General features: G+C 44.8%; 1 protein-coding gene across 2 annotated transcripts in view; it reads left to right on the top strand.

Annotated features, from left to right (window-relative positions):
- NR2C2 (nuclear receptor subfamily 2 group C member 2) overlaps positions 1 to 4,556 on the top strand; it is a 65,646-nt gene extending 61,090 nt beyond the window's left edge. For both annotated transcript variants that reach the window (XM_077751567.1, XM_077751568.1), the window contains 3 exons: positions 368 to 507; positions 3,287 to 3,424; positions 3,795 to 4,556. In XM_077751567.1, coding sequence (XP_077607693.1) covers positions 368 to 507; positions 3,287 to 3,424; positions 3,795 to 3,865 — 349 coding nt within the window. In that variant the 3' untranslated portion in view covers positions 3,866 to 4,556. The remainder of the gene's footprint in view (positions 1 to 367; positions 508 to 3,286; positions 3,425 to 3,794) is intronic.
- Positions 4,557 to 10,630: the final 6,074 nt, after the last annotated feature.

Below are 10,630 nucleotides of genomic sequence, written 5' to 3'. Positions count from 1 at the left end.
TTTTTTAATATTCACTTTTGAGAGACAGAGGACAGAGTGAGAGCAGGGGAGGGGCAGAGAAAAGGAGACACAGAATCTGAAGCAGGCTTCAGGGTCTGTTAGCACAGAGCCCGACGTGGGGCTCAAACTCATGAACCATGAGATCATGACCTGAGCTGAAGTTGGATGCTCAGCCAACTGAGACACCCAGGTACCCCAGAAGAACTTTAGTTAAGAGATTCATACAGACAGTGGTGTTTTCAGAGAATGGTCCTGGACATACCACAGACCTTCAAGAAACACTTGCTGAATCAACTTGTTTGGGTCAAACTGGGCCCTGGATAATGCCAGCACGTACCCACACGCACTCTAACCTCTGTGTCCCCAGGCAGGACTGCAACACCAGCCTGGTGCGGGCCTGTTGGAATGAGCTCTTCACCCTTGGCCTCGCCCAGTGTGCTCAGGTCATGAGTCTCTCCACTATCCTGGCGGCCATTGTCAACCACCTGCAGAACAGCATCCAGGAAGGTAGGGTTGGGCTGTGGGGGAGTGCACCCCCAGTCAAGCCAGCTCTTTGCAGACTGGCCCCAATGCCCCACAGCATCCCCTGGCTGAGGGTAGTTTAACATTTAAGTCCTAGGACCTTTAACAGTGAGAACATCTACATTTCCACCCCGTCTGTCGGCTTTTCTTACAGGGAATATGAAAGTCAAAAAAAAAAAAATTGAAAAAATTGCCAACTTCCTGATAACAGGCAGTTGGTGATGTTGCCAGCATAATCACTGCCTTCCTTACATTTTCATCTTGATTGGCAGGTATACATGGATAAAACTAGTTTTTCACCTGTGTGGGTGAAAGAAAAACCCAGTTCTTCCCTACTATGCTTCTCTTCCCTGCATGTCTCCTTTACTACTCACACAGAACACCTTTTTTTTTTTTTTTTTTTTTTTTAAGAGAGAAAGAGCATGAGAAAACAAGGGAGAGGGGCAGAAGGGAAAAGAGCGAGAGACCCTCAAACATGCTCCATGCTTAGTGAGGAGCCCGATGCAGGACTCAATCTCACCACCATGAAATCATGACCTGAGCCAAAATTAGAAGTTGGACACTTAACTGACTGATCCACCCAGGCACCCTGAACACTTCAGTTGTGAAACTTGTAGTCTTTCCCCACTTTGTGGGAAACTTTGTGTGGGGTCTTTCCCCACAACAGGCAATTCTCTGTGACACCAGGTGTCCTACAATTTAATTCAATTCTGACACTGTCTACCCAAAGATAGTGTCAGATCCCATGGTGTTTAGGGCTCAGTCCCATAAGACCCTATCCCCAATACACACACACAGGTCCAGGCTATCACCTGTGTTCCTAGCCAGCCTGCTATAGACCAGAGGTTGCAACAACCCTCAGGTTGGATTCGTTCACTAGCGTGACTCACAGAACTCAAGGAAACACTTAAGTTTACCACTTTGTAAAAGCGTATGCTAAAGGATACAGATGAACAGCCAGATGAAGATACATAGGGTGAGGTCTGAGAGATTCTCAAGTGCAGGAGCTTCTTTTCCGTGGACTTCGGGTGCTTTACCCTTCTGGTGTGCATGTGTTCACCAACTTGGAAGCTCTCTGAACCCCGTACTATTGGGATTTTACAGAGAGAGACTTCTTCCTCACGTGGGCATGATCAATTATTAACTCCATCTCGAGCCCCTCTCCCCTCTCTGGAGGATGAGGAATGGGTATGGAAATTCCAAGCTTCTGAGCATGCCTTAGTCTTTCCAGGGGCCAGCCCCCATCCAGATTCCCCTCAACAGAACAAAAGATACTACTAGTGCTCTTAACACATAGAAGTTTACAAGGGTTTTAGGAGCTCTTTGTCAGGGACAGGGTCAAAGAGAAATATTAGAACAAGAGATCCTGGTAGTGCTCTTATCACTTAGAAATTAACAAGGGTTGGGGTGCCTGGGTGGCTCAGTCGGTTAAGTGTCCAACTTCGGCTCAGGTCATAATCTCACGGTTCGTGGGTTCGAGCCCCGCATTGGGCTCTGTGCTGACAGCTAGCTCAGAGCCTGGAGCCTGTTTCAGATTCTGAATCTCTCTTTCTCTCTGACCCTCCCCTGCTCACACTGTCTCTCTCTCTCAGAAATAAATAAAACATTAAAAAAAAATTTTTTTTAAAGAAATTAACAAGGGTTTCAGGAGCTCTGTGCCAGAAACTGGGGGGAGAGACCAACATAGATATTTTCTGTTGCCTCATAACAGGTTATCCTTCCCCACGTAACAAATTCCCACAACCCTAGAGAGACTGTTACTGCAGTAAGGTCCCTGGATTGCCCCAAGCGAAACCAGGTAGAAGAGCGAGGCACAAAGGAGGGTCATGCAGACCCCCTAGTCCAGGATACAGTTGCCTACCCAGCTGCCGCTCACGAATGAACAGGTGACTCTCTTCTAGAAAGATTTGTGGCAACCATCTAACGTTTGGTGGTCCATTCCCAGCCATGTCAGGACCAGGAGATAGCCAGTGCAATTCTCGGCATGCTGGAAGTCCATAGCACACCACAGACACGGTCTCTCAAGGGCGCACGCCTAGGATTCAACACTGGCACTCACCATCTACACTTGACACTGATTACAGTTGAGCTGCACTTTTTATTAGGCATTCCAGATGTTTGATTATCTAGGAGTGAGTTACCTACTCACACCTTTGTTTTTCTAGTTACTCCTTTGGAATAGTAATGTAAAGGGGATTTTCTTTTTAAACCCTGTAATATTTTGTTGAATTTAAGTTAGGTTTGTTCACAAATGAGGATTGGTTTCCTTTATTTTTAACTGAGTGTAATAAGACTAATACCTTCGACAAATAATACCATGAAGATTAAATCAGAAAACAACAAAATTGTATCACACCTAAAAAATGTCAACATTTAATGGTCAGATCCGTAAACATTAAATGCTTGCAGAGACTTAGAAAATCTGACCACTGATAAGAATTGACTTATGCGTCTTAAGTACAGAATAAAAGGAATTACCAGTTTACACCTATAAGCCAGAGTTGCTGCCCAAGGTGGGGCCAGGGAGCATCGCTGGTGTGGAGGATTGTTACTGAGACAGCATACATAGCAGAGTGGAATTTGGGTACCTTTTGTTACTTCTCCTTCACCTGGAAAATGAGGCTGTCAACCATCTTAAGGTAACTGGTTTTCCATTAAGAAGTAAAATTATTTTCTCTTCTCTTTGAATCTGTGGCTCCTCAAAGAAGCTTGTATTCTTATTTTTACCAGCCTTTCTCAGAGATTCTGTGATGTTGATTTCTAGATAAACTTTCTGGAGACCGGATAAAGCAAGTCATGGAGCACATCTGGAAGCTTCAGGAGTTCTGTAACAGTATGGCGAAGCTGGATATAGACGGCTATGAGTATGCATACCTTAAAGCTATAGTTCTCTTTAGCCCCGGTAAGATATGTGATGGTGACTCACAACAGTTTTGCGCCTGTGTCTCCTGATATTTATGAACATGAATGTGTTGTCAAGTCGTCAGCCATGTAGAGAGCCCTGCCAGATTGTATGTGACAGAATGTTCTCCTAGCAGGTGTGCTTTGCTGGCTAACATAAACACATTGTTTTAAATTACTGCCTTTACAGTCCCAAACACCAGTGCCGTCGTGCCTGGTGACTTCGTATGTTCAATAGATCTATTCTGTATCCTAATTTAAACCATTGGCCAAACAAGACGTGGGCATACAAAACAGAGTAGTATACTACTGTCCAATGACCTTTTTTGTTCATTTTCATTTGTTTTGCTTTCCTTTTTGCCAATTTTTAGGTTGTATTAGCAATATGTCGTCCAGTACAGACTGTAACTGCACAGGTTTACCTGTCCCTGGAGGGCAGTAGCAGCAGCTGAAGAAGAGGCAGCAGCACTGTCCGGCTGGCCTCACTGCCCACCTCTTGGCTGTTGTCTTGGAGCCTCTGGACAGGTCACTCCAGCTGACGGCTGAACTCAAAAGCAGGGGTTGGACACCCCTAAATCCCTCCCTTCCTCCCCAGTCATCCATTCATAAACAACAAAATAGCTAATAAAAATGGGAGAAAATATGTATTAAATACATAGAAAGTAAATGATAATTTCTTTTTTATTTTTTATTTTTTTACAAACAGTTTATTGTCAAATTAGTTTCCACATAACACCCAGTGCTCATCCCCACAAATGCCCTCCTCCATGCCCATTCCCCTCCCCGCCACATCCATCAGTCCTCAGTTTTTGTCAGCATTCAGGAGTCTCTCATGGTTTGCCTCTCTCCCTTTCCCCCACCATTCCCCCCTTCTTCTCCCCCTTGTTCCTCCGTCAAGTTCCTCCTAATCCTCCTATACGTGCAAACATATGGTAACTGTCCTTCTCTGCCTGACTTATTTCACTCAGCATAACACCCTCAAGGTCCATCCATGTTGCTGCACATGGCCAGATGTCATTCTTTCTCATTGCCATGGAGTATTCCATGGTATAGATAAACCACATCTCCTTGATCCATTTGTCAACCCATAAGTGGATGGACACTTAGGCTCTTTCCATGTTTTGGCTATTGTGGAGANTATATATATATATATATATATATACACACACACACACACACACACACATGTGAGCCTTTCTCCTGCAAAACAGAACAGGAGAGTTCTGAAATAGGGCAGATTGCCTGGCAGGCTTTCCAGCCATGGAGTGGAGGAGATCTTTCCCCATGACCACCTCCAGCCCGCTGGGAGCCCCGTGAAGCACTGCGGACCTGTCAGGCACACTGCTTACTATTTCCTTCCCCACCCTGTTCTCTCAAACACTGGAGCAAAATTGACCAGTAGGATACATGGCCCCACTCTTCTCCATTTGTGTCCCCTTCACAGACCTCAATCCATAGGTGCCCCATAGAATGAAAGTGCCAGGCCCCAGGAAGACCCATTTCTGTGGTGTGATTGGGGGACCTGTAGCTGGCCCTGCTGGCAGAGAACCTCCTCTGCTTAGGCACGTCTCCATGGCCCACACACAGCTTTTGCCAGAGCAGGATCCATTTTGACTGGAATCTCTGAAAACTTCACCACGAATCTCAAGTGATCACAGCCTCAGTACATCTAGAATGGGACTGCCAGGTAACGCACCCGTACCCAGAGCTCATCCAAACCAGCCAAGTATGTGGGCAAGTGGGCGAGCAAGCTGTCCCTTGAGGAAGCCAGGGGCCTCCTCCCACACAGTGCCTGTGCTCAGAAGAGGCTGGAAATGCCCCTGTAGGGGCTGCTGGCGGAGCCACAGCACACTAGAATCATCTTGACAACAGCAGCTCTCTGGCCTTTGAAAGTAGGTGTTTCTGCAAAAATCTAGTTAGGGACCGGGGATAAAGGGGCTGACAAGCCAAGTAATTTGGAACCAAAAATGAGATAAGGGAGGCTTTCTCAGAGAATCACCTGAAGACAGTTCCCCTAAAAAGGGCCCTAGGACGGTTGACATTGGTTTCTGCATTCATTGCTTTAGTCTTTCCCTTGTTATGCCTTTTCTCATACTGTTTACTCCTCCTGAAATAACCCTCCCGTCCATCCCCATTGTTTGTATCTCTGCTGAGAGAAACCTCAGTCAGCCTCTAAGGCCCCTGTCCCAACCCCACCCCAAGAAGTCTTCCCTGATTGACCCTTGCAGACTTCCCAAGACCCTTCATCCTGTCCACCCTTTATGGTCTGTGGTGGTGTTCCCTTACACCTTTGTGTGCCCTGCAAGGCTCACAGTGGCTGGGCGAATGGATGATGGTGCTGGAATGCTGCTTGCATAATCTGTATTTTCTCTTTTTAAAAATAACAGTGTTCACTGTAGAAAAAAACTTAGAACATTCTGGAAAGTAAAATGAAAACTTTTAGGTTCATGTAAATACCACTATCTATAAGTAACATTTTATGCATTTCCTTCTAGTAGTTTTTTATGTTTGTATCACTGAAATCATAAAATCCAAAGTAAGGTTTTGTAACCCATTCTTCATGTAATATTCAACAAGCGTACTTCTGCATTTTCTGTGGCTGAGGAGATGCTGTAATTTCTTTAGCACTCTCCTACTAATGAAAATGTAGGTTGTTTCCAGACTAGGCTGGCACACAGTGGCATCCCCGCACACGTAGCTTTGTGCAGCATCTGTGGAATGGCCAGTCACATGGGATGCTTCAGATATAGTGCCCAGTGGCCCATCAGGACAGGGTCATGGTATGTCCTCCCACCCAGGGTGTTTTCAAAATAAAATCCATTTTATGGCTTCATTTTTTTTTTTTATGATGCTATATGAACACTAGAGTAATACAGAAAAAGGTTAATGAGCAAAACCCTCCAGAGCCCCAAACCCAGAGATCAACCATTCGCATTTTGGTGAACATCCTTCCAACTACTTTTGTACACATGTCACACAAATATACACAAATGAGATTGCCTTATACTTGCTGCTTCCCAGTCTACTCAGCTGTACATCACAGACTTCTTTCCTTATCAGTAAATATAGATCTTTTTCATACTTTTTAGTGAGTATATAGTGTGGTCTTTTATATGGAGACACACCATACTTTATTGTAACCTGTCCTTTATTGATTTCCAAATTTTTCTTTTTGTGGGGGTGGGGAGAATTGTTTTGAAACATTTCAACATACATCTTTGTACTCAGTTGTGATTTTTCTCTAATGATAAACCCCTACAAGAGGACTGTTGAAATTTGAAACACAAGGGGGTAGGTCACAGGTCTGTTTTGATTTTAAGCAGTGCAGAGAGGGTCCCTGGGAGCCTCTCCAGGAGAAGTCTAAAGGGCAGTGAACTCACTTTCTCTGATGAGCCTCCCTTTTACAGATTGGCCCGGATTCTCGTTCGCCTGCCAGCACTCAGGCTGATGAGTTCCAACATAACAGAAGAACTTTTTTTTACTGGTCTCATTGGCAATGTTTCAATAGACAGCATAATCCCCTACATCCTCAAGATGGAGACAGCAGAGTATAACGGCCAGATCACCGGAGCCAGTCTATAGTGTGCCGCACGCCTGCCAAGCAGCAGAAGGATGCTCCCAGGACCGCTCAGATACAGAGAAAATAAAGTAGTGGTATTTTGGTATGTGCAAATATTTCCAGTATGTTAGCCATTTCCTACCTGGTTTCTTCATATCTGTTAATCCCAGACAATAGCAACTAAAAGACTAGTAGGATCCTTTCCTACCATAAGAAATGTTTTAATGCCTTTTGATGAAGCAGATTTTGGAACAGTCTTTTAACCTAATTTGTATTTAGAGATTCTCAAAGGGCAAAAAACAAAGTTTTATAACGTCAGAGACTAGTATTAAAACTAAACGAACCTAAGAAAACAGTATGTGTGTATATATATTAAAATTTTCCTTGGAATTAATAGCTACTAATTACCAGGGTAATAATATTAGCACTTTCTAAGCACTTCTTATCAATGCGTATGTTAGCAACATCTTGCCTATGGGCAGGACAAATGGAAAACTGTGTATGTCTTTTGCTGAAATGCTAATGATTTGTGAAAACGCAATAGGGTACAGGAGACAATCATTTATGTTTAAGAAAAGATGGCATCATTCCTAATTGTATGCACACATTGGTGGTGTTAAACTCAATTCCTATGAACGAATGAAAATGTGACTCATCTGTATCATGCAGTAAGTGGGAGTGTGTAGTACAGTCAGTGGTGGCCCAAACCGGAAGCTTCCTCAGCTGTTGAGTTGGTGATGCTTGTCAGGTTCCCTGACCTCTGGTTCTGGCCTGTGACTGGCATCTACAGGCTCCTCCAAACCTGGGGCTCTCTTCTGATGACTGGTTCTCAGAATTGGATTGCAACCAGTCAGACATTAACTGCCAATTCCTGCAGCAACTGAAAACATCCCCAAATCACCTCCACCACTCAGCAGACAGAGCCTTCTGACCAAAAAGTGCAAGGTGGGCATTTTGAATCTGACAGTAATTCCTGAATGCAGTCTAGATGGTTGCTCATTGTTCAGATGGAGTAAGAAGGTTCCCTTCTCAGGGGTTTCCATTCCAAATGCCCCCTTGAAAAGGGCCTGTATTCCTGCAGTTCACTCAGAACTGTGAGGTGATTCGGGGGAGGGGTGCAGGATTTCACTGCCTGCCCTGGGGTAGTGGTGATGGCGTGGCTAAAATGAAAGGGGTTCTCTGTTGACCTTGAATATCACGGTTTTTCAGAGTGTTTCCAGACTCCACATTTCTGTTGGCAGATCTCTGAATGCTGCTGGTACACCATGCACTTTGATCCCCCCAGGTGTGTACCAGCAAAGAACCCTGGAGCATTTTAGGCGATGTGTGCAGAAGCAGGCTCCCTGCTCCTTATAAAAACCCCTAACTCCCAAAGTTATCTTCTTTCTCCTAAGTTACAGCCACCATCATTTACAAGAGCAGAATGCTGTATAAGGATGTTCTGTCTAGAGAAGAGCATAAATTCCCATGGATGTGAGTAAGCGGTGGGCATTTCCTGCTTGGGAAAAGTGGCATGTCCAAGACCAGATCAGGTACTCTCCATTTCCTTTTTGTACAGCCCAGGTTAAGAAAATACAGCTTTAGGTTAAACTTGCATCTCCCGGGACCTTTTGATCAGATGGTATACAGAAAGATCCCAATGTACTTCCCCTGCCTCACAGGCGCTCCCTGGTCTGGCTCAGCCCCTGGGCAGGGTGGGGTCTCGTGTGCTATGTAGGTGCCCAGCCGGCCAACCACTGGCTTATGACAAAATAGGATTCTCTGTTCTGGAGTGTTAGCAGCAAGTGGGTATGGTTATCTCGAACTTCTAAATTCCTGTTTGAATTTAATTATATTATTTATAGTTCAGGCCTTGGAAACACATTTTGGAGATAATAGGGGTGCCCATTATAAAATGATGGAAAGAATTTAATTTTGCCAGCTTAGATTTTTGGTTTCTAACTTTGAAGTGATTTAAATTTCAAAATTAAGAACAACAAAAAAAGCCAAGACCATGGAGTTAGGGCAGGTCTGTTTCATTTCTGCTCGTGAAGGATTTTAGCAGAGGGTATTTTCAAGCGAGTTTATGCATCTTTCACAGCAAGTTGCCTGTTTTCTGTTCAATTTTTTTAATGTAAGCACGTCTATTGATCACAGAGCCATTCCCTGGCCACACCTGTGTCACATCTCCCCGATCTGAGTTCTCCGTGTGGAGATATTTTTGCCTTTAGATAATGGGCCGGCTTATCTAAGACCTCGACTGAGGCTCCAGCGACACCACTGTTGGTGAGGTTTTGGGGCACAGGAGGTGATAACCAGCAGGAAGACTGTGAGCGTTTGGGTGAGTGAGTGCTTCACTGTGGCAGGATAGCCCTGGACAAACATGGGGTCAGCTTGGAGGGTTGTTGCTTCTGACCTAGTCTTGCCCCTTGAGTCCCTTCACTAGTGATGGCTGTTGACCATTTTGGGCTTTGAACACTCAGTAGTTTCCCAGGTCCTCTTGGCTTTACTTTGAAGTAGCCTTTTCCCTAAGGATCATGTTCACACAAGCTAATTTCTTGCTGCCTCGAATCATTTCACACCTTGGACAGCAGGTCCATCCCATCTCGGCAGATTGGTTAAGAAGCTCAACGTCGAATTTTTTTAAGGGATCCCAAGCGAACACTGAGGCTCAACTTTCACAAGGCTTTTACCCCTCCTTGGTAGTTGGTGAAAGTCGGGATTCAGTTAGGTGAGGCCAGCCCCTGTCCACTAGGTCTGAGTGAAATAAGCCAGGAGCACATTCTTAGTCACACAGCTTGCGCACATGTCCCTTCTGCTAACCTGACCCTTCTTCCCTTGTGAGAGAGGTCTGTCGGCTAAACGACCTGGTGATACACACACACCGCTGCTTCTGGATGAAATGGGCTCTTTTCCAGCAGTATCTCAGATAATGCTAGACAGTTATATGTTGAAATTCTGGAGGTCATTACGTACAATGATAAAACAGGACAGGAAGAGACTTGGAAAGTATCATTTGCTTGAGTAATTTTTCTAAGCGATTCCACCCTTCTAATTTGAGATTTGTGTGTCTATTGGGGGGTTACCATTATTTATTGTCTAGCTTCTGCCATGAGGTTGTGGTTGGGGTTCTTTTGTTGTTTGGGATTTTATATTTAATGGCAAGTACAGCCACTTGTTGTAAGATGTTATGTAAATGCCCTCAAGAGGAATGGTTTTCTAACTTCTCAGTATTAAATGTGAACTCTGTTCTGACGCGGTTGCCACCAGCCATGGTGACAGCGATGGACGCACCCACTCTTGGGCTCCCTGATATGGCAGCCACAGTACATACATACTTAGCTGTGTGGCTTGTTTTGGGGATAGCCATGGCAGGGAGCTAAGAATTAGAAGGGCTGTATCTAGTACTTTTTATTCTGGGGAAAAAATACATCCTAATCCCTTGGGGGAATTTCCAGTAGAGCAGTCTTGCCCCCAGCCTGTCTCCGCCTGACAAGCAGCCTTGGCTATGAATCCAGGTTCTAGGACCTGATCAGATCAGAGTCCAGAAGCTTGTTGCCCACCTGCCAGTAGAAAGGGCCTCATGTGCAGTAGGGGCTATAGATGACATTTCATCTCTAAGTGTAGGCCATGAAGTGTCATCTTCTGACATTCACTTTTATCCCCTGG

Source organism: Crocuta crocuta, unplaced genomic scaffold (genome assembly GCF_008692635.1).
Source record: "Crocuta crocuta isolate KB4526 unplaced genomic scaffold, BGI_CrCroc_1.0 scaffold69-1, whole genome shotgun sequence".
In the NCBI taxonomy this organism is placed as follows: Eukaryota; Metazoa; Chordata; class Mammalia; order Carnivora; family Hyaenidae; genus Crocuta; species Crocuta crocuta.
This window is presented reverse-complemented; position numbering and strand designations above follow the sequence as displayed.